This window comes from Schistocerca nitens, chromosome 12 (genome assembly GCF_023898315.1).
Source record: "Schistocerca nitens isolate TAMUIC-IGC-003100 chromosome 12, iqSchNite1.1, whole genome shotgun sequence".
NCBI lineage: Eukaryota > Metazoa > Arthropoda > Insecta > Orthoptera > Acrididae > Schistocerca > Schistocerca nitens.
In genome coordinates this window covers 13,208,911-13,232,171 of record NC_064625.1, presented here as the reverse complement: position 1 = coordinate 13,232,171, position 23,261 = coordinate 13,208,911, and the positions used below count along the sequence as shown (strand labels likewise).

Here is a 23,261-nt window from a genome sequence, read left to right as displayed (position 1 = left end):
GTATACCTAACTACTAACTAGCATGCAGCATCAGCCACAGGTACTGGGCAAATTTTTCAATTTTTCTACGTTAGTTGTACGGTGTGATCGTATGCAGTTAAGTAGAACCTGAATATGCGATTAATGTCGTGAAACCCGGGTAGTGTATTTTCCTTTATCCAAATAAAGGAAGTTTGAAATTACAATTGCAGTGAATATTATTCACCATGAATAGTCCAAGTAACACTTGTGGATGTCTCACTAAGAATGTTTTATTTCAGCCCAGTTGTTTGTATTTGCTGAGTTTCGAAATAGATACGTATCAGTAAACCCCTCAATCTGTAAAACATCGAACTCCCATGTGTAAACCAGTTTTAACGTCTGAATGTTTTACATATCAGTTAATGTGTTAAATGTTTGACGTTAAGCATGAAAGCCAGAAAAAGTTTAGAAAAGCTTTGAAACAATGTTTAACGTTTGTTGGATGTCGCTAATGGCTGTCAGTAATTTGCCGCTCCGTTTTTAGTGAAAACTAGTTCTTCACGTACCTCAATGTTTATGGTATTATATCTCCCGAACTATGAGTCGTACAATGCTACAATTTTGCAGGTAAATTCAGTGGTGTGTGTGTGTGTGTGTGTGTGTGTGTGTGCGGACACTGTCTACACAACGTGTTATGAATACACTTCGTAGTAAAGAAGCAACAAATTAAAACATCATATTCGATACTGAAGTTTTACTGCACGAGCGGCGAGAATGTAGTGGGAGATGAAAACTTTCTCCTTTCATATCTTGTGCGAGGTGTCAGCGAGAAAAACTTCCGTGAAGTTTTTAAATTATGAGCAAAGATTGTTGGAAGTCCATATGTGCTCTCAATCCCAAATACAGGCTCAATATAGTCTGCGTAATTCGTGTGTTATGCTGCCACAAGATATAAAAACAATTTCTATCGCCGATACTTGTCTTATTGTGTCAAACTTGTAACATAATATTACACCTCTTAATGAGTGGATTATGACAGCAACCTAAATTTTCTGATTGATTCAGTACTCATATCAACACTAAAAAATCAATTTTTTTTGCCCTTGGCAGCCGTTAAGTTATTATTCTCGAGCAAGAAACATACTATTTTACAGAAGCCATACACACACACACACACACACACACACACACACACTGTCCCCAGTACTTTGCAACCTCCAAGGCGCTTGGAGTGGCTTGCAGGAGATTGTACTTCGTGCGGGACCTAGGGCACAAAGGGCGCTGAAGCATGTGGCTTGTGGTTTGTCCTTGTCCACAGTCACTGGACGTCTCTTCTGTTACGAAGCCCCATCTCTTCAGGTTGCCTCTGGATCGTGCAACACCTGATCGTAACCTGTTTAAAGATTTCCACACCAGCCAGCTTTCACTGTGTCCAGGTGGTAGTTCTTCAGCTTCCAGCATCCATCGCCGCAGGCGAGGCGTCGACTTCTTCCATAACTCCAGCCCTGCCTTCTCTGGTGAAATGGTGAGCTTCTCGGATGTTCTCAGGAAGCGTTGCTGTGATGCCCGTGCAGTGGATGAGAACTGTTCTGTTCCACTTTCAGTCTCTCCTTGGTGGCAGCCACTGCTCTGCGTACGCACAGTGGCCCTATTCCAGCCAGGTAGTAGAGCTCAGCGGTTGGGGTCGGTCTTAAGCAAACTGTAATCAACCTGCAGGTTTCGTTGAGAGCAGTGTCTACTTGCCTGGCATGAGATGACAGACTGTGGAAGCGTATTCTGGAGTAAAAAAGCACAGTGCGATTGCGGAAGAGCGAATAGTATGTGGATGTGAGCCCCACTGTGTCCCCGTTAGTTTGTGAATTAGGTTTTTTCGAGTGCAGATTTTCATTTTGGTGTCCTTGCAGTGGGTTTTGAATGTCACAGTTCTATCGAGAGTGACTCCCAAGTATTCAGGGGTGCGATGATTCTGCAATTGGATGCCTGTACATTCAACAAGTAGCTCACGATTAGCTTCCCTGTTTCTTAGGTCAAAGGCACACACTTGTGTCTTCTTCTTTCACCTCCTTCATTTGTGCAAAGCCATTTGAATAACCCAATATATGTGTGAAATATATGACATATGAATACACCAGCGAATCATGGGCAAAAAGTTAGTAAATAAATTAATAGAGTATACAGAATCGTGCAGCTACATCACAGGTAGGGATTTTTTTATTTGTCGATCCTCAATACGACAAGTAGTTTGGCTTGTCACACTGTGTGAGTGCCTTACCTCTTCTGCCAGCCTGATATAAAGAAACTGCTTGTCGTCGCCAGAGTCCTCGTACGTGCTGTCGATGTGCTGGACGTCGTCGCCAGAGGTCTTCACAGTCAGGGTGGTGATCTCCAACCCGTCGTTGTGCAGAATGATGGTGTTCGTGTTTTCTTCCACGGAAACGTCGATCTGAAAGATGGAAGGCAATGTGTATGAAGTTTGGTAGCAGGCCTGACAAACGGTATCTGTAATCAGTGCTATCTTTAATACGTTTCAGTTTTCACCATGAAGGATAGTTATTCAATATCTTATCACTGGAGGGCCCAGATAAATACCACATTAACTGGAGGTGGACCTGATGGTGCCACGACAACATCTCACCACTGGAGGACCCACATAAATGCCAGATTAACTGGAGGTGGACCTGATGGTGCCACAACAGCATCTTACCACTGGAGGGCCCACATAAATACCAAATTAACTGGAGGTGGAGCTGATGGTGCCACAACAATATCTTACCACTGGAGGGCCCACATAAATACCAGATTAATCGGAGGTGGAGCTGATGGTGCCACAACAATATCTTACCACTGGAGGGCCTGGATAAATACCAGATTAACTGGAGGTGGAGCAGATGGTGTCACAATCTGGAATACACTCTAACACAAGGAAACACGACGCACCATGAAGGAATAGGACAGTAGTCGGTAGATGTGATGTACATGTGGAGACAAACAGATTATTACTATTTCAGAAAAAATTCGGTGATACATTCAAGAGAAAGAGCTTAGGAAATTGAGCGAGTCAGTAATGCGTGGGTCCACTTCTGGCCTTTATGCAAGCAGTTATTCGGCTTCGCATCGAGTTGTTGGATGTCCTCCTCGTGCCAAATTCTATCCAACTGATACGTCAGATCGTCAAAATCCCGAGCTGGTTAGAGGGCCCTGCCCATAATGCTCCAAACCTTCTCAGTTTGGGAGAGGTTAGGCGACTTTTTTTCGTAAAGGTAGGATTTGGCAAGCATGAACACAAGCAGTGGAAACTATCACCATGTGCGGATGGGCATTATCTTGCTGAGATCTGAGCCCAGTATCACTTGCCATGAGGGGCAGCAAACCGGAGAGTAGAATATCATCAACGTACCGCTGTGGTGTAAGAGCGCCACTGATGACAATCAAAGGGGCCCTACTATGAAGAAAATAGTAGCCCAAATCATCACTACTGATTGTCAAACCGTTTGGCAGGTGACAGTCAGGTTCCTATCCCACTGCTGTTTGGGGCGTCTGAGACACACCTTCGCTGGTCATTGACGCTCAGTTCGTAGGACGACTCATAACTAAATTCTACTCCAGTCAATGAGGTTCCAGGCTGAATGTGTCCGAAACCACTAGCCTCTTGGTATCAATGGTAGTCAGCGCAAGAGGTTCCGCAGGCACAGTCCCCTTTCTGTGAGCCAGCTGTCAATGGTCCTTTTGGTCACTGAAGCTTCAGCTGCATGTCAGATCGATGATAATGATCAGTCTGGGATTCTGAGTGCCTGTCTGATGATTGCTCGGTTCTCATGTTCTGTTGTGTCTCTAGGTCGACCGCATCCTTCTCAACGTTGTGTTCGACCTCGATTCACCCATTTCTGCCAACATTGTCGAATAGTAGCATCGCTCCTGTTCAAATGTTGAACGACTCCTCGGTTACTCCAACTGGATTCTTTGAGCCCAACTACACCTCCTCTCACAATTGGTGACCACTGTGTATACTGTTCACGCACCTGTCTGCTAGTAATAGCTACTGTCCAACTGAGTATGCATAATCAAATTTGCAGAGACTTAAGCCCTGGGATCGTCGTGTCGCCTGTTTATTATCCTTGTCAACTATGTGATGAAACTACACTGCAGCGTCACGCATTCATCCATTAGACGCCAAAGTTTTCAATTTTGTATTTTCCGCCGATAGCTGTATGAATATCAATTTTGTGCCCAATTTGCGTAACTCCTTTCTAGTATGCCCTTTTTCTCACATATAGTTAAAGTAATCTCTCTATCTTCTTTCAAAAGATCAGCGGTTTTGGGATTTGTTAAAGACGACTTAGAGTTGCTCAAGGCAGGTATTTACAGGATTCCCTGTGAAGGTGGCAAATCTTTTACGGGGCGCTCACAGTGCATGGTCGCATTACAGAACCGCAGTGGCACACTCGCTTTCTTCAAGCAAATAAGTCCACTACCGCTGAGACTGTACTTCCACTGGTCATCAGATGAAATATAATGAAGCAACAATTGTGGCCCATATGTCAAACTTCTGGAGCTGAATCATCAATGAATCAGTCGAATAAGACTATTTGAATCTCTCATCACTGGTTTCGATTTAAATTCTGCATGGGACCTGATTGCAGAAAAACTTCGTAATCTGCGTAATCGGCGTCGTCGTGTGATCTTACAGTCCAAAGGCAATCGTTCTGATATCGGAGAGGCGAGCTTTCACTACAGAATGCGCGCAGAGCAGCGCACACGCTTAACAGCAGAAGCACATGATCTGAAGCAACTCGTGCGCAGTGCCCTTAGCAAGACGGCACATGTGCTGGTGATATTTTAAATAGGGATGCATGTTCAATTGCTCGTCAGTATTCACCTGAATATGGCCAGAAGACTCTGTGCCGAAATATCATACCAACAAGTTACAGCTAGCAGTTCGCAAGAAATTTTATAGAACAAAAAGTGTATTGCTTTCTCGTACGTATATCTTGTGTAAAGACCATCCTTCTCCCTGTAAGACTTGCAACTGGAATGGGAAAGGGGGAAGCAGCAGATGTACATGAAGTACTCTCTGAAACACGCTGCAGGGTGGCTTATGGAGTGTAGAAGTAGATTTAGGTCGAAGATGAAGAAGAAGTGTGGACCAACTACTGAACCTTGTGGGACCCTCCATATACCTTTTGTTTCTGGGATGTAGCAACAATAGGTTTGGAAGTAGGTGTAGCTGTAGTTGGCCGGCAAACTTCTACTTCTTCTGAGGCTACCGGTAACATACCTTTTAATGGAAGTTATTCATTTAATCTGGGCTGCCTGCAAGAAGATGGCACACTGGTCCCGCCATTGTCCTGGAATACCTTATCGAAGGTGAAGAGCAAGTGTCGACCAACTACTGAGGCTTGTGGGACTGTATTTACCTCTCCTAATCTAGGTTTCCTGCAAGTAGGTGACATGCTGATCCTGTGATTGCCCTTAAATACCTTCGAAGGTGAAGAACAACTGTGTACTAACTACTGAACCTTGATGGACTCTCCATATACCTTTTTTAATGTGGGCTGCCTGCAATCACATGGAACACTGATCTCGTCATTGTCCTCAAATATCTTATCGAAGGTGGGGAACAAGTGTGGACCAACTACTGAACCTTGTGGGACTCTCCATTTACTTTTTGCCCACTTCTTAGTGTTTTACTGTGGGCTGCCTGTAAGTAAATGTCACACCCACCAAATATACCTCTGGAATACTTTATTGAAGGTGAAGAACAAGAGTGGACCAAGTTATGAACGTTGTGGGACTCTCCAGTTGCTTTTTTGTTATCCCCTCCCTTAGTGATTTAGGGCAGGCTGCCTACAACCAGGTGGCGTACTGACCACGACGCCGACCTGTAGCACCTCACTGAAGGCGACAAACAAGAGTGGACCAAGCATTGAACCTTGTGGGACACATTTTTTTTTGATTTTACTTTCTTTTTTTATTATGAGCGTTTGGAGACAGGCTGACTGCGAACAGGCGCCATACTGACCCTGACGTTTCCCTGGAAGGCGAACTGGTTGCCCTCCTCCTCGCCCAGGTGCACAGACAGCGTGACGGCGTAGGCGGTGGGCCGGGTGTCCGTGGGCAGCAAGTAGTCTTCTTGTGCCCTACTGCTGGATGGCGTCGCGACGCTCTGCCGCTCCAGACTCCACGGTGACGCCGCCCGCGCGTCGGCGCTGCCGAAGACACCCACCAGCATCAAGGCGATGGCCGACGCCAGGCACAGGCGCCGCGACGTAGCTGTCAACAAAAGCAGTCGAGGAATGCAAAAATAAAGCATGGCAGCAGTGTAGTGGAGACAGAATGCCTCTGCACAAGTGAATACCTAGCACTTGATTAGACACACTAGAAATAAACTGGCGGAATAATTTAGTACACCTGATGACAGTAATCGGGCAATGGTCTTGCTGCAGTGGATACACCGGTTGCCGTCAGATCACCGAAGTTAAGCGCTGTCGGGCGTGGCCGGCACTTGGATGGGTGACCATCCGGGCCACCATGTGCTGTTACCATTTTTCGGGGTGCACTCAGCCTTGTGATGCCAATTGAGGAGCTACTCGACCAAATAGTAGCGGCTTCGGTCACAGAAAACCATCATTACGACCAGGAGAGCGGTGTGCTGACCACACGACCCTCCTATCCGCATCCTCATCTGAGGACGACACGGCGGTCGGATGGTCCCTATGGGCCACTTGTGGCCTGAAGACGGAGTGCTGATGACAGTATACACCACCTACTGGATAGTAAATGTACTGATAATGGTTTCAACGTCGTCCGCCAACAGACAGTGTAGTGGCATATCTACCAGAGTGCCATCTGTGTCTACCCTTTAATTGGTAATATTCACAGCCAGAAGACTCAGTGTGTTACAGACCTGTGTAGGAAGCTGGCAACCATGCCACAGAGAAGTGCTTCCTACAGCCAACTCAGCGACTTTGAAATGGGTCAAATTGTAACCTCCCGAGTTGCGGGTTGCTCCTTTCGGAGAACTGCCAGACAAGTAGGGTGTGCTGCGCCAATTTTTGAACGATGTTGAACATTTTCACGCACATAGACGAGGTTCTGGGCGTCCACGTAGCAGAGACGCCTGCGAGGACCGTCGTATTGTGGAAGTGTCAGGTCGTACAGCTACCACAGCACAGACGTGTCAACATGAACTGCTGAGAACCGCTTTCTATCAGTGGAAGTACGGGCACACACACCTCTACCCAGTGTGAAAATGGCTGAGGCTGCTTCCTGCTCCGTAGTGAAACACGTGTGTGGAAAACGGTTGAAAAGTGCCGAAAAATAGGTTGTTCTTAACGTTTTTCATAAATTTACAGAAAAAGTCTGAAGTTCTTCGAGGTACTGTGCTTGATACAGTTGATATATAAATGCATACTGGATGCTTAGCGGAATCGGGAGTGTAGTAGAATGATGATGTGGAGCAGTTCATGACTCGATGATGGAAGTCTCTTTTTTCTTTTTTTTTTGTTCAATTTGAAAAACTAACATCTCGAAATTGTAAAATGTATCATAATTTTTATTAATAATGCACGTCTTCTCGTTTCTAATTACATATTGCACCCGAAATTCACGTTTTCATTTCAAATATAAATTCTTAATATTGATATTTTTATGAAATATTGTTAATAAAGGTTGCTTTAAATACGAAAAGAATTTCATACTTAGGACAAAAATGAAAAACGAAGTACTCTTCATTTGGACTGTGTTCATTGTTTTATACCTCAGATGTACACTCATACGAACCAGAGTGATAAGGGTCATAGGAACACGAAAAACAATCCTTTTCACAGCATCGAGCACACCATACAAATACTGCATTTTTACATTTGACAATGTACCATTACGATATGAAACCAACCAATCTGATCTGTAGCCAAGTTAAGCGATTTGTTGCGAGAAATAACAAGAGTGTTAAGTCGCCAGACGTACTAGGCCAGATGACAGTTCCAGAACTGAAATGTATTTCTCGGATCCGGATAAGGAAGAAGCTCAGAGATTACCAGACGATGACTGTAGTTAATACCTTCAGTGGCTTCAGTACTCACAATGCGCAGAAGTCCATGTTGTTTGCTTTTGCATCACACATAGGACGCCCAGAAAAATTACCCTGTGTTTAAGCTAGGAATTTCCATCACTCCTGTTTGTGATTAGGTGTGAACGAGAGCATTTTATGCTTTATGTCTGGTCATCTAAGAGCCGTGCCTTAGTGCTGGAGTTCTGCCGAATGTTGTCTCATTCTGTTTAAAAATTAAATGACATTCGAAGCTACATTGTTTCTACGTTAGTCTCTTTTTACGTCTGAACTGAAACTGCTCACGTCATTGCAGGAGCCGGCCGGGGTGGCCGAGCGGTTCTAGGTGCTACAGTCTGGAACCGCGCGACCGCTACGGTCGCAGCTTCGAATCCTGCCTCGGGCATGGATGTGTGTGACGTCCTTAGGTTAGTTAGGTTTAAGTAGTTCTAAGTTCTAGGGGACTGATGACCTCCGATGTTAAGTCCCATAGTGGTCAGAGCCATTTGAACCATTTTTTTTTCATTGCAGGTTATTTGGACCAGCGGGCTGGCTTTGCTGTCCAAGTTTAATGCGCCGGTAAAGTTGTTGTCCCGCATTATCGCTCAGTCTACGCGCGTGTAACGCAGCATAAAACGTCTCGTTAATGATCGTACTTGACTGTACTGGACACAACTTGGCTTTCGCTCCACGTGAAAAGAAATCCAATGAGATTCAAGCAAACGCGGAAGAATACGTGGTGTAACGTGTACATCAGACTTATGATGTACAGAGTATAGACACTCGGGCTTTGCGATGACTACGATGATAGGGTAGTAGGCTCTCAACCTTGCAGAGGACGTCTGAGATAAAGTCGTTAATGCTGAGTCAGTCTGTAGCGGAAGGTCTCGAATGGCCGTTCTAGAAACTATGCCGAGGTCCTTGCACGTTCGTGTCGAATCCTTCACTGGACACGTCACTATCAGACAGATAGCAACTGAAGCACAAGGTAAAGCAATCAAAACAGTGTTTCACAAGTGGCCACTCTCGCTGTGAGATTAGATAGACGACCATCCGATGGCTGGCATCTCCGTAGATAAGCCTGGGAAGTTAACGCTCTGTCTTTCTTCCGATGGACCAATTTTGAGCAACCTTGTGTAATCGAGCGTTTACATTCCAGCACACATAGTCAGTATAAATGTGAAAACTTAATAAACCATCGAATAATGTAGATAGAGAGGTAAAAATTGACACACATGGTTGGAGTGACATGGGGTTTTATTAAAACCAAAAAGAAAACAAAGTTCACAAAATGTCCACCCCATATTGCTAGACGCGTGAAAGATCTCTTGCGCGCGCCGTTTGGTGATGACCGTGTGCTCAGCCGCCACTTTCGTCATGCTTGGCCTCCCAGGTCCCTAGACCTCAGTCCGTGCGATTATTGGCTTTGGGGTTACCTGAAGTCGCAAGTGTATCGTGATCGACCGACATCTCTATGGATGCTGAAAGACAACATCCGACGCCAATGCCTCACCATAACTCCGGACATGCTTTACAGTGCTGTTCACAACATTACTGCTCGACTACAGCTATTGTTGAGGAATGATGGTGGACATATCGAGCATTTCCTTTAAAGAACATCATCTTTGCTTTGTTTTACTTTGTTATGCTAATTATTGCTATTCTGATCAGGTGAAGCGCCATCTGTCGGACATTGAACTTTTGTATTTCTTTGCTTCCAATAAAACCCCAAGTCATTCGAAGTTTGTGTGTCAATTTGTTTGACTCTATCTACATTATTCCGTGTTTTATTCTGTTTCAAGTTTATACTGACTTTTTGATCACCCGGTATATATATATATATATATATATATATATATATATATATATATATATATATATATATATATATATACACTCCCGGAAATTGAAATAAGAACACCGTGAATTCATTGTCCCAGGAAGGGGAAACTTTATTGACACATTCCTGGGGTCAGATACATCACATGATCACACTGACAGAACCACAGGCATAGACACAGGCAACAGAGCATGCACAATGTCGGCACTAGTACAGTGTATATCCACCTTTCGCAGCAATGCAGGCTGCTATTCTCCCATGGAGACGATCGTAGAGATGCTGGATGTAGTCCTGTGGAACGGCTTGCCATGCCATTTCCACCTGGCACCTCAGTTGGACCAGCGTTCGTGCTGGACGTGCAGACCGCGTGAGACGACGCTTCATCCAGTCCCAAACATGCTCAATGGGGGACAGATCCGGAGATCTTGCTGGCCAGGGTAGTTGACTTACACCTTCTAGAGCATGTTGGGTGGCACGGGATACATGCGGACGTGCATTGTCCTGTTGGAACAGCAAGTTCCCTTGCCGGTCTAGGAATGGTAGAACGATGGGTTCGATGACGGTTTGGATGTACCGTGCACTATTCAGTGTCCCCTCGACGATCACCAGTGGTGTACGGCCAGTGTAGGAGATCGCTCCCCACACCATGATGCCGGGTGTTGGCCCTGTGTGCCTCGGTCGTATGCAGTCCTGATTGTGGCGCTCACCTGCATGGCGCCAAACACGCATACGACCATCATTGGCACCAAGGCAGAAGCGACTCTCATCGCTGAAGACGACACGTCTCCATTCGTCCCTCCATTCACGCCTGTCGCGACACCACTGGAGGCGGGCTGCACGATGTTGGGGCGTGAGCGGAAGACGGCCTAACGGTGTGCGGGACCGTAGCCCAGCTTCATGGAGACGGTTGCGAATGGTCCACGCCGATACCCCAGGAGCAACAGTGTCCCTAATTTGCTGGGAAGTGGCGGTCCGGTCCCCTACGGCACTGCGTAGGATCCTACGGTCTTGGCGTGCATCCGTGCGTCGCTGCGGTCCGGTCCCAGGTCGACGGGCACGTGCACCTTCCGCCGACCACTGGCGACAACATCGATGTACTGTGGAGACCTCACGCCCCACGTGTTGAGCAATTCGGCGGTACGTCCACCCGGCCTCCCGCATGCCCACTATACGCCCTCGCTCAAAGTCCGTCAACTGCACATACGGTTCACGTCCACGCTGTCGCGGCATGCTACCAGTGTTAAAGACTGCGATGGAGCTCCGTATGCCACGGCAAACTGGCTGACACTGACGGCGGCGGTGCACAAATGCTGCGCAGCTAGCGCCATTCGACAGCCAACACCGCGGTTCCTGGTGTGTCCGCTGTGCCGTGCGTGTGATCATTGCTTGTACAGCCCTCTCGCAGTGTCCAGAGCAAGTATGGTGGGTCTGACACACCGGTGTCAATGTGTTCTTTTTTCCATTTCCAGGAGTATATATATATATTTATATATATATATATATATATATATATATATATATATATATATATATATATATATATATATGTCTTCCGACTGCTACATACACTACAGGGTGTCCATAAAGTCCCTTTACAACTTCAAAATTTTGTTACAACGGCAGTTGTTGAAATATTTTTAGGAAATTTCTTTTATTGTAATCACTGTTTACTAACGTTTTTATATACACTAAAACTATGTGCTTCACATTATTGATGGAAGGAACTGAACCTCTATAAAATGGCAACCGCCGGCCGGAGTGGCCGAGCGGTTCTAGGCGGAACAGTCTGGAACCGCGCGACCGCTACGGTCGCAGGTTCGAATCCTGCTTCGGGCATGGATGTGTGTGATGTCCTTAGGTTAGTTAGGTTTAAGTAGTTCTAAGTTCTAGAGGACTGATGACCTCAGCAGTTAAGTCCCATAGTGATCAGAGCCATTGAACCATTTTAAAATGGCAACTCCTCAAGAGAAACCTCAATGTGAGTCCTGGGTGGCTGACACAAAATCAGATATTCAGACCAAGAACATCCGAGAAAAACATCGACCGCGTTTTATACGTCTTTCTCTCGTTCACCTGCTCAGTCCATCCACACTCCTGCCAGACAGGTGCAATTACCACGTTCAACTGTGTATAGGGTCCTCCACAAGGACTTACGGTTGTACGCTTACAAAGTGCAACTATTACAGACTTGAGACAAATGACAAGCCAATGGAGAGAGTTTGCATTCAGCATGCTGGAACGCCTTTCGGAGGGGGAAGCATTTTTTCAGGTGACGAGGCAAGATTTCATGTTTCTGGGACATTACACATGTGACTAGGGAGCTTCATCGACTTAGTCCAAAAGCGAATGTCTGGTGTGGGATCATGTTCAACCGAATAATTAGTCCAATTTTCTTCAACGAGTCAACAATTACTGTAAATGTTTACCTCGACCTTCTGACCGAATATGTAGCACTACAACTGACTGACTTACAACCAACTAACATTTTCCGGCAAGATGGTGCACCACCACATTGGGGACTGCATGTTCGTCAGTTCCTCAATGAAACATTGCCAGGCAGATGGACTGGGAGGGATGGGCCAATTCCTTGGCCATCGCGTTCGCCAGATATCACTCCTTTGGACTTTTTTTGTGGCGGTATGTAAAAGATTTCGTGGATCAAGCACAGATACAAGACACTGCTCACTTGAAGCAAAGGATTCGTAATGGCGTGCCACCATTGATGACACTATGCTACAGCGAACATGGCAAGAAATCGAGTACCGTCTTGACGTGCTTCGTGCAACTAAAGGCGGCCATATGGAGGTGTATTAAACACTGTCAAAAAAGTTTATAAACACTGATTACAATAAAAGAAATTTTGTTAAAATATTTCAACAACTGCTGTTGTAATAAGATTTTGAAATTATAAAGGGACTTTATGGACACCCTGTATTACTTGATACCTCGGGATGTTTACCTCCAATCGATTTCTCATTTTAATGAAATTGTGCCATAAATTTCTTCTCTCGACTATTCCATTGAATACTTCCTCATTACTTACACAAACCTGCTTTGTTTTTTTTAAAAAAAAGTCAGATGACTCCCCAATAATTGCTGTTTTAGAATCAATTTCTAACGCTGCTTCTGAAAACTACTTTCACGTTTCTCTATCATGCCAGGACGGTAAGATTTTATCTAGTTCAAGCACAAGTATATTCTAAGATAAAAATATGATATAGTAAAATAAGCGACGCACCACGAAGAAATTATCCGAATGAGATGGAAACAAGTACATGACATGCAAGGGAAAGGGCTTCACAAATTGAGCAAGTCGATAACGCGTTGGTCCACTTCTGACCATTATGCAAGCACTTATTCGGCTTGCCACTGATTGACAGAGTTGTTGAATCTCTTTCTGAGGGATATCGTCCCACGTTCTGTCCAGTGGGTTCGTTGGATTTAACCCGAGTCTCCATCTTTCAAAAAAGACACTTTCACAGGCGATATGTCGGTGGTCGGTGACATAAGAATGGTGTTTTATGGTGTTTTACGGTGAATGATCGGATATTATGCTTCTGGTTTAACAATCTTCGTAGCAAAATGATCTCTACGCATGAAACCATGGTAGCAGAGGTATTCTCAACTTCCTTGATTTCCAACTTTGTCTCAGTAATAATGTCATCAAATTTGACGTTGATCGCAGACTTCTATGAGCAACTCAATTATACACGCTACGTCGTGTGATCCTTATCACTACAAGATGACCTATTTCACTGAAATTCCACTTAGAGCTAAATCTATTACAAAGCAACTGGAGAACCTGAAATATGTCGCTTTTTGTAACGGGTACCGCCCCTCCATCATTGACAAATTATACACGCAGAAAACATCGCCACGCGAACGACAAACCACCTACACCTCAAAATTACTGGTTTGCTAAGCTTCCATGTTTAGGTAATGTGTCCTACGCCATAGCTAAACTCTGTCATTATCTGAATATAAGAATGGTGTATATCACCTCCAATAAAATCGAGTATCAATAAATTCACAATGAACGCCCCCAGAAAGATAAATATGCTGCATCTGGTGTATATATGCTCGAGTGCTGTGAATGTCAAGCAGCTTATATTGGCCACACGGGAAGGGCTTTTGAAATTAGGTTTCAGGAGCATTTGCTGACTAAGAAGAGGCAGCTGAAGCGTAATTCCGCCTTCTCTGAGCACCTTAAATCCAATGGCCACCAGCCACCACGCTCCCAAAGGTAGAGGCTCAGTCTGCTTGAAGAGATATTGTTAAACTTTCACCCTCTAAGAAGGACATGTTACTCAATGATCAGTTATCAAGCAAGAATTAGGTTTCCTATGATTGCATGTTTCTCATTTTTAAAGAATTTATTAGTTTTTTGCTTTTTATTACCAGGACCTTGCTCGCTTGTTTGTGTATGCAGTTATACTTTATCTTTTTGGCAGTCTTACCTTTTAGCCATAAATTTGTAGTCTAATCTTCTTTTTATTGCTCTACGTATTTTGTTTCATTATCCTCTCGCACTGCTTTTGAGCCTAAGGATTTTGTATGTCTCTGGGCATCGCTTTCGCTGCATGCATTGTGTATATTCCCATATGATTTATTACGTTTTATTTATTTCGTACTTTATCCATTAGTATTTGAATTTTACGCCGTTATCGCACTGTAAACCCGACGGCAGCGCCGCATGGCGACTATCGTTAGTACTAGCCCAATACGTTGCATGAGCCGCTGTCGTCCACACGTAAGCACGGGGTTAATGCGGACGGGCCTCTGGCACCGCCGTAAGGTCCGGCTGTTTACAGTTCGCGCACGAAGTTCTTATCTGCGCTGCTACGCCTGTCTCGCCTCCATGAGGTAACGCACATTTTTCGATTTCTCCTTCGCTGTCTACTCATGCTCATGTCGGTGATTTTATTTCACTAATTTTTAATATTTTTTTCCATATAGATTGTCTTATAGTACGTATTTCATTTTATTCTCGCTTACGGGTCCGTTAATTGATATTCCGACACCAGGCCTGTCTGTAAATTACGTCAACTTGCATATACCAGAGGTCAGATACCCGTAGGCAAGCCAATGAAATAATACGTAAAAAGAACAAAATACTGGATTAGCATTTACTGTTTGTTGGTGAATTCACTTTTACCATATTAGGCGCCTAAACAATTTACATATTTTAAGATTCTTTCGTTTGTAGTCAAGGCCAAAGCTCCTGTATCTAACTTCGATCTGAAACATTGTAACATTAATTAAGTACACTCATTGCTATGCAAGCTGTAGTTAAATGAAATGCTTTAAACTGCTTTGTGGCTTCTGCTGTGTTAAAACGCATGAAATGTTTTGTAACATAGGAAACTGCCGCGTAATGGCGGCTGATGTTGCAAACCAGCGATGTTGTGTTTCCTAGCGGCGCGGCACCTATAAATAGCTAGAAATTGGTTAAATGTTCAAAACGTTGATATGACGGATCGGAAGCTTACTTTCTGTAATAACGAGGCTAACGTTTCATACATATATTAATGATCACAACTTGCACACCTACTCAACGTACGTGACTCTTTCTCCACGAATCGCGAAAACGAAAGTAAGATATGAAACGTAGCGGCTATTATGACCGCTTATTTTATAGAACAAGAGGAGATGTTATCATCTGTAATTGCAGTTGTTAGTGATGGTAGCTATATTGTTCAGACTGTGTGATGAAAAATAATTACTGTACGCGTCAGACAGTTTAGTAATAAGTTACAAAAATCATGCACGCTTTAATGTCCAGATCTGGAGACACTATATATGCGTTTTACGAAATATCGTGCATTCTTGACGGATGTTTTTTTGGCAGAAAATTTCCGATTTTTTAATGTGAGTTACATTACGTTTCTCTATATAATTTTATAGTAGTCCAGTATAGGACCACGCCAGAATTATTGCAATATCGTCGTTCCCTTATATTTTCATATAACCTTAAGATAACCAATCCGCGTCGTTCCTGAGTTAATGAAAAACATTCTGCAACCTACAACTGTTTTTAATAGTAGCAATAGTAGGTTGCTGTACCACCACTCCAAGATGGAATGGCATAATTTTTTAGGAACGGAATTTTTTTAATCATACTGCATAATGTCTCATTTTTGCACTTCTCGGCAGGTTTCGCTTTCTATAGGCTGTCTTTGCAACATACCCCATGGAGCGTTTGGAGCCTGCCCATTATGCCTTTGTTGGTCTGTAATTTGCTAGGTAACGGACGCCGTTCGCATTTTCCACCACGAGATATTCCAGTTCGTATCTTCATTGCCGATCTCGGTCTTACTGACTCACCTTAAAACCGTCTTTTGCTACGACTAAAAAAAGATTTTCTAGCGCCGTTTTTTCCGAGCGAGATGTTGCAGTGGCTAGCACACTGGACTCGCATTCGGGAGGACGACGGTTCAAACCCGCGTCCGGACATACTGATTTAGGTTTTCCGTGGTTTCCCTAAATCGCTTCAGGCAAATGCCGGGATGGTTCCGGTGAGTGGGCACATTTGACTTTCTTCCCCACCCTTCCCGAATCCGATGGGACCGATGACCCCACTGTTTAGTCCCGTTCATCAAACCAAACAACCAATCAACCAGATACATTTTTTGCATCCTCTTCGTTCTCATGTAGCAAGGCCACATCATCGGCGAAAGATTAGGCAGTCTACTGTGGTGTTGTGCTGTGTTTTGTACCCAATAGGTGCATCTTCAGTAACTACTGTTTTGTTCACTTCGTTGGATCACTTGATCCAGCAGCAAGTTGCACAGGATCGGTAACAATTTATCTCCTTCAAGAACTTCTTTCTTTCAAAGCCTTCCGATGCTGTACTTTGGTATCTGACCCTAGGATCGGTGCCTTTCAAGGTGTCTCTTGATGTAATTCTTGTGTTACTGTGTCCATTGCTTGGCACCGAGGACATTCAGAACACATTCCTGTCCGCGTAATCGTAACCTGTGGTACAGTCCACTGCAGTGTTCCTGCATTTCCTGCGCCGGTGTTCCAGTAGCCTTCTGAGTCGAAAAATGCTGCTCGGTACAGTTCCTCCCTTTTCGGGAACGACTTCGATAGTCTCCATTCCTTGGCTCGAGCAGTTCTTCCACTCTGTTCAACAACTATCTACAGAGAACCCTGCAGAAGATCTTCATCAGTGCGGTTCTTCCATAATTACCCAGAGCCTTTTCGTCACCCTTCATATGTACTGGAAAAACGACGTCGTCCTTCCAATCTTTCGGTACCTTTCTATTTTTCCAGATGCCCATTCTTATTTTCTACATACTGTCTTCTGTCGCTGGCCCATCACATTTTATTTCCTCAGCGCAGATTAGAGATGGTAGTTACCGCTGTTGTCGGTCATATCAGTTTTTTCCCACGCCACTTTAACCTGAGCATTAAAACCCCACAGAGTACCCGGTTTCTGAAATAACCAAGTTTAGTCTTTTTATTCCTATTTTGACGTCCTTTGTTTCAAGTTACACTATTTGATCAAAAGTATCCGGACACCTGGCTGAAAATGACTTAAAAGTTCGTGGCGTCCTCCCTCGGTAATGCTGGAATTCAATGTGGTGTTGACCCACCCTTGCCCTTGATGACAGGTTCCACTCTCGCGGGCATACGTTGAAAGATTTCTTGGGGACTGTCAGCCCATTCTTCACGGAGTGCTGCACTGAGGAGAGGTATCGTTGTCGCTCGGTAAGGCCTGGCACGAAGTCGGCGTTCCAAAACATCCCAAAGGTGTTCTAAAGGATTCAGGTCAGGACTCTATGCAGGGCAGTCCAATTAACTGTCATGATACTTTCAGTGGATCCTGATGCAGTTTGGAATTCCTGTGTGATGGTCTGGATGTCTGCCTATTACACATTACCACCCTCTTCAACTGTCGGCGTTCTCTGTCAGTCAACAGTCGAGCTCGGCCTTTACTCTTTTGTAGTTTACGTGTCCCTTCACGTTTCCACTTCCATATCACATCGTAAACAGTGAACCTAGAGATTTTTAGGAGTGTGGAACTCTCGCCTACAGACGAGACAAGTGACACCCAATCACCTGACCACTTTCGAAGTCCGTGAGTTCCGCGGAGCGCTCCATTCTGCTCTCGCAATGTCTAATGACTACTGAGGTCGCTGATACGGAGTACCTAGCAGTAGGTGGCTGCAGAATGCACCTAATATGAAAAACGTATGTTTTTGGGGGTGTCGGATACTTTTGATCATCTTTCTCTCCAGTTCACTATCATACCATTTCACAAAGGGCTTCCTCGCTTCATAGCTCTTTTTACCTTCGGCGCCTTAAAGCTCGTCTCTTGTTTTGCTTGAAGTCTGCTTCTTCCAGCTTTTCATCACACATGTTGCTCCTGGCGCTTCTTGTTATTTTAGCAATCGTTCTTCTCGTTGTCCAACACATTTTAAAGACCTTTTCTTCGTTAGTTGACTGTCTAAACCTCCAAGCTTTTCCTCTACACTCAATAGCTTCTTCGTACTCGTCTTTTATTCTCTTTTTTCCTCAGGAATAGCCATGTTCATGTTCCTCACTTTTTCTTGTACATTTTAAACTGTAAGGTTCATTGCAAATTCATCCTTGCGTCTGTTCAAAAGTTCGTTTGGTACATTTAAACTTCAGACTTCCTTATTTTTTCCTTTTCAGAATTTCCATCCTTTCCTCCTAAACATCGAACAGTGCTGTGTCATCGCACTGTGATTCCAGAGTCCCCTATACCTCATCTCCATCTGACTGAAGTCCCGATGGAAGCATTCTCCTGGCACTTCGCTATAATGTTCCTGATTTCCAGAGGAGCAGTCAAAATGCGAGTCCAGGAAACGGACTTTTAAAGTAACGTTACGAGTGAAACTCCTTGAAATTTTCCAGCGAGGTTTTGACAGTACTCGTGTAATTCGGATTTTTCTTATTCCGTAGAATGTTTTCAGCAACTGACCTAAAGGCAGCCCGTGCACGTTTCTCTTTAATATTGACTGCATTCTCAAACTGGAGCTCCATCATCAGTTTCAGGCTTTGACAACCAACAATAATTCGAGCTTTCAATATTTAATGTCTAATGAAAGGAAATTTCGTATAAAGGTAGAAAAGAACATTCAGACTGCTTCATCAAGCCCAGTTTGAAGTGTAACGGTGGAAGCAATACTTTGTGTGCGTGTGCGTGTTTTCTACAGGCGGCTTGCGCAAGATGATTTTATGTCCAGGCACACGATTTTATATCCTGGCACAAAATGTCACCGATTTGGCCAAAGTTTTATACTTGGTGCTTTTGCTTTGTACGACTACCCTACTTATATAAAAAGGACATCGTTTTCGTGTTCCAACTTCCTTTCCTAATAAAATTCCTGCAACTAAAATTGAAATAAACTCTATTCCATTATGAAGAAACTGTACATGATATTTGGTATGTGCACAGGTTAGTAACGTTTTTGTTTTGGTGTTGGTATTCCGGTTGTTATGGGTTTATCTGGCAATTATCATTTTTTATCTGTAGTTCACTGTTTGAGTTCACACATTGTCATTTTGTTGTGGACGCTAAGAAATGGAGTACCAAGTGGATAAATCGGCACATTTCCGACATATTCTTCTGTTTGAGTTTAATAAAGGGCTGACAGCAGCGGAGTCACGCAGAAATATTTGACCCGTGTATGGGGGTAATGCCATCGGACAGAGAACTCGCAAATGTGATGCACTGTGATTATTCCACTATCGTGCGACTTTTGCATGCAGTTGGTACAGTTTAGAAATCGGGTGAATGGGTACCACGTGACATAAACCAAAATCAGAAAAAGCAGCGGATGATCATATGTGCATCCCTGCTTACTCGTCATCAATTGGCCCGTGATCAACGACGATTCCTATCCAGTGTAGTTACTGGTGACGAGAGATGATGCCCTTCTGCTCACATAAGGGAAAGGAATGAATGTTTCATCACAAACAAAGCAGCAACTGGCTGTAGAAAGATCTACACCCACCCACAAAAGATAATGTTATGCATCTGGTGGGTCAGCAACTGTGTGTTGAACTACGAATTGCTTCCCCGAGGTGTAACCATCATGCCGGCCACGGTGGTCTAGCGGTTCTAGGCGCGCAGTCCGGAACCGCGCGGCTGCTACCGTCGCAGGTTCGAATCCTGCCTCGGGCATGGATTTGTGTGAACTCCTTAGGTTAGTTAGGTTTAAGTAGTTCTAGGGGACTGATGACCACAGATGTTAAGTCCCATAGTGCTCAGAGCCATTTGAACCATTTGTAACCATCATTTCTGACATTTTTTGTCAACAATTGAGATATCCTAGAACGACGACCAGGAAGACTGCGTGATGTAATGCTACTGCACGATAACGACCGCCAACATCCTCCTGGAGCGACAAAAAACTCTACACAGCAGTCGGTTTGGGAGGTCATTCCGCAGCCACCTGATTCACCTCATCTTGCACCCTCAGATTTTCACCTTTTCCGCTCCCTATCGAATAACCTCGAAGGAACTTCATTTCCAGACGAAAATGAGCTCAGACTTGACAGACTATTGTAAACAGCGAAGAAGAATAACTTATTGACGATTAAAGTCTCTGTGACGTGCATCTGTTGTATTTATGAAACTTACAGAAAAACGTTACGAACTTACGCACTAGAAGAAAGCTAATTAAACTTCTGAAATTTGCATAAATGGGTTATTTAAGCTCACACATTTATTTTCACTCATCTGATAATATCCGCACTGTTATCTGCTACACCAATCTGATCTTCAGCGTCATTCCATAGCGCCGCATTTCAAAAACCGTCACGAAAAGTATACAGTTAGGAACTCACATTTGCTTTCAGTTCTCTTATAGCACGCAGACTAGAGTTATCTCATCCAGCCAGATAATCCAGCATTATTCTGTAGCACCACATTTCAAGATCGTCAATTTCTTCCTTGCCTGAACTGTTTATCGAGCAGAATTACCTTCCGTACAGGACTACTATACTGCAAACAGTGACGTCCTTGTAACAACTAGTCGCGAGAACTCCGAAATCCGTAGGATTTGTTCCGTTAAGACTGGAATACAACCACCAAATAATTGACGTCGTGGTAGGTGGAGAGGTTGGCTCAAGAGAGGAATTCGTGGCGGTCCGCATCAAACTTGTCAGAAAACTAATGCCCCAGAAAAGAAATAAATATTTGAAGACCTAACATTCTAAAGGTGTTACGGACTAAGGGTAATGTTCTCAGATATAAGAAAAAGAAAACAGTATTGTATAACATACGAAATTACACCCATGTTTCTACAGTATTAAACATTTATCATCAATAAACTGTGCTGCAAGTCCAGTGAAAATTGCATCGAATCGGCCAGAAAAAGAAAATTCGAAATTTGCAGTAGAATTTGTCTAGCATATTACTTAGACTAAAAGGGCTGGGTCCTACAGGGTTATCATGCTATAAAGGTTGACAAAACATATCCAAACATAAATATCTTAAGGCATGTAACAAAAATCATCAGTTTGTAGTATCATTAAGCAAATCAGTGTAATGTGACGTAAACGATACCATAGCACGCAAGTCCTTTCTTTCAGCAGACAAGTTGTGTATGGCTCAAAGAGCCAACAGTTTTGTATCTCTTTAGGATGTTTGCCCATTTCCAACGTTCAGTGCTGCTGAATGTTCTTTTGATGTGCAGTATTCCACATGAGATGATTTTAATTTGTGCATCAAAACTGATGTTGTTGCGTTGGTGACTTTATCAGCACCAGTCTGGAAATCAGTAAAGTCCTTTTCCTCCATTCTGAACGTGTTGGCTGTTAAAGAATGGCGTGCTGACGTAATTATTCCTCGTAAATCATCAGGTACATAACTACCTTCTTGAGCTTTTCTGTTAACGCAAAGTTTCTATCACGAGATAGGAAACTGCGTATACTTGAGTTATATGTAGTCAGATAGGGCACAAGACATTAGGAACGTGGATATATACAGGATGTTTCACATCGCATGTTACAGACTTCTAGAGGCTGTAGCGAGGACTTAGTACATCAAATTTCACACAGAAACAGACTTCCGAAAACGTCGTCCAACGACGTTACACGCGCCGGCGCCTGTAAATGTGTACAGGACGATTCCGTGATGATGATGTAACAAATTCCAATGATTATAGAGACGGATAAATATATCAATTTGAGGTAAGGGTCCCTGTACCGGAAACGAACGAGTCGAAAATTTTAAGCCAAAATACCTCTGAGTGAGGAATACATGTACTGGTACCGTTCTTGCTAAGGTTGTAGCGTAGGAAACATTCAAAGGTAGACCAAAACAAGAAAAAAATTAGTAACCATGGTGTCTAAAATGTATACATGAGGAGCTATGAGGACTTTTTTAAAGGAGGAGATGTCTTTGACAATGGCGAAGATGAAAAGTGCTCATAGATCCTGTTGTTGTAGTGGCCTTCAGTCCAAAGACTGGTTTGATGCAGCTCTCGACGCTATTGTATCCTGTTCAAGCCTCTTTATCTCAGAGTACCTAATACCGACACAGCTGTTAAGGTATGCATTTTAGATTCCATGTTTACTGGACATTTTTTCTTGTTTTGTTCTGTCTTACCACGTCTTAGAAACGACTGTACCAGTACATGTATTGCACTGTCAGAAGTATGAGAATGATTTTCGCTTGTAACTTTCGACTCGTTTGTTTCCGAACCAGGTACCGTAAGCTAAGCTTCATACATCTATCCTTCCTCACCATCTTTGAAAGTTTCAAAAACGGTTAGAACTTAGAACTACTTAAACCTAACTAACCGAAGGACATCACACATCACTGAGGCTTTTTGCGGATGATGCTTCGGTGTATCGAGAGGTTGTAACAATGGAAAATTGTACTGAAATGCAGGAGGATGTGCAACGAATTGACGCATGGTGCAGGGAATGGCAATTGAACCTCAATGTAGACAAGTGTAATGTCCTGCAAATACATAGAAAGAAAGATCCCTTACCATTTAGCTACAATATAGCATGTCAGCAACTGGAAGCAGTTAATTCCATTAATTATCTGGGTGTAGGCATTAGGTGTGATTTAAAATGGAATGACCATATAAAATTAATCGTCGGTAAAAGGGATGCCAGACTGAGATTCACTGGAAGAATCCTAAGGAAATGCAGTCCGAAAACAAAGGAAGTAGGTTACAGTACACTTGTTCGCCCACTGCTTGAATATTGCTCAGCAGTGTGGGATCCGTACCAGGTAGGGTTGATAGAAGAGATAGAGAAGATCCAACGGAGAGCAGCGCGCTTCGATACAGGATCATTTAGCAATCGCGAAAGCGTTACGGAGATGATAAACTCCAGTGGACGACTCTGCAAGAGAGACGCTCAGTAGCTCGGTACGGGCTTTTGTCGAAGTTTCGAGAACATACCTTCACCGAGGAGTCAAGC

The 23,261-nt window shown here is 43.8% G+C and overlaps 1 protein-coding gene across 1 annotated transcript in view; it reads right to left on the bottom strand.

The window, feature by feature from the left end:
- LOC126215136 (aminopeptidase N-like) overlaps positions 1–23,261 on the bottom strand; it is a 172,133-nt gene that overhangs the window by 119,344 nt on the left and 29,528 nt on the right. Inside the window, exons 2-3 of the mRNA XM_049941799.1 lie at positions 5,981–6,231; positions 2,234–2,404 (exon numbers count right to left, since the gene is read on the bottom strand). Of these exons, the coding sequence (XP_049797756.1) occupies positions 2,234–2,404; positions 5,981–6,231 (422 nt within the window). The remainder of the gene's footprint in view (positions 1–2,233; positions 2,405–5,980; positions 6,232–23,261) is intronic.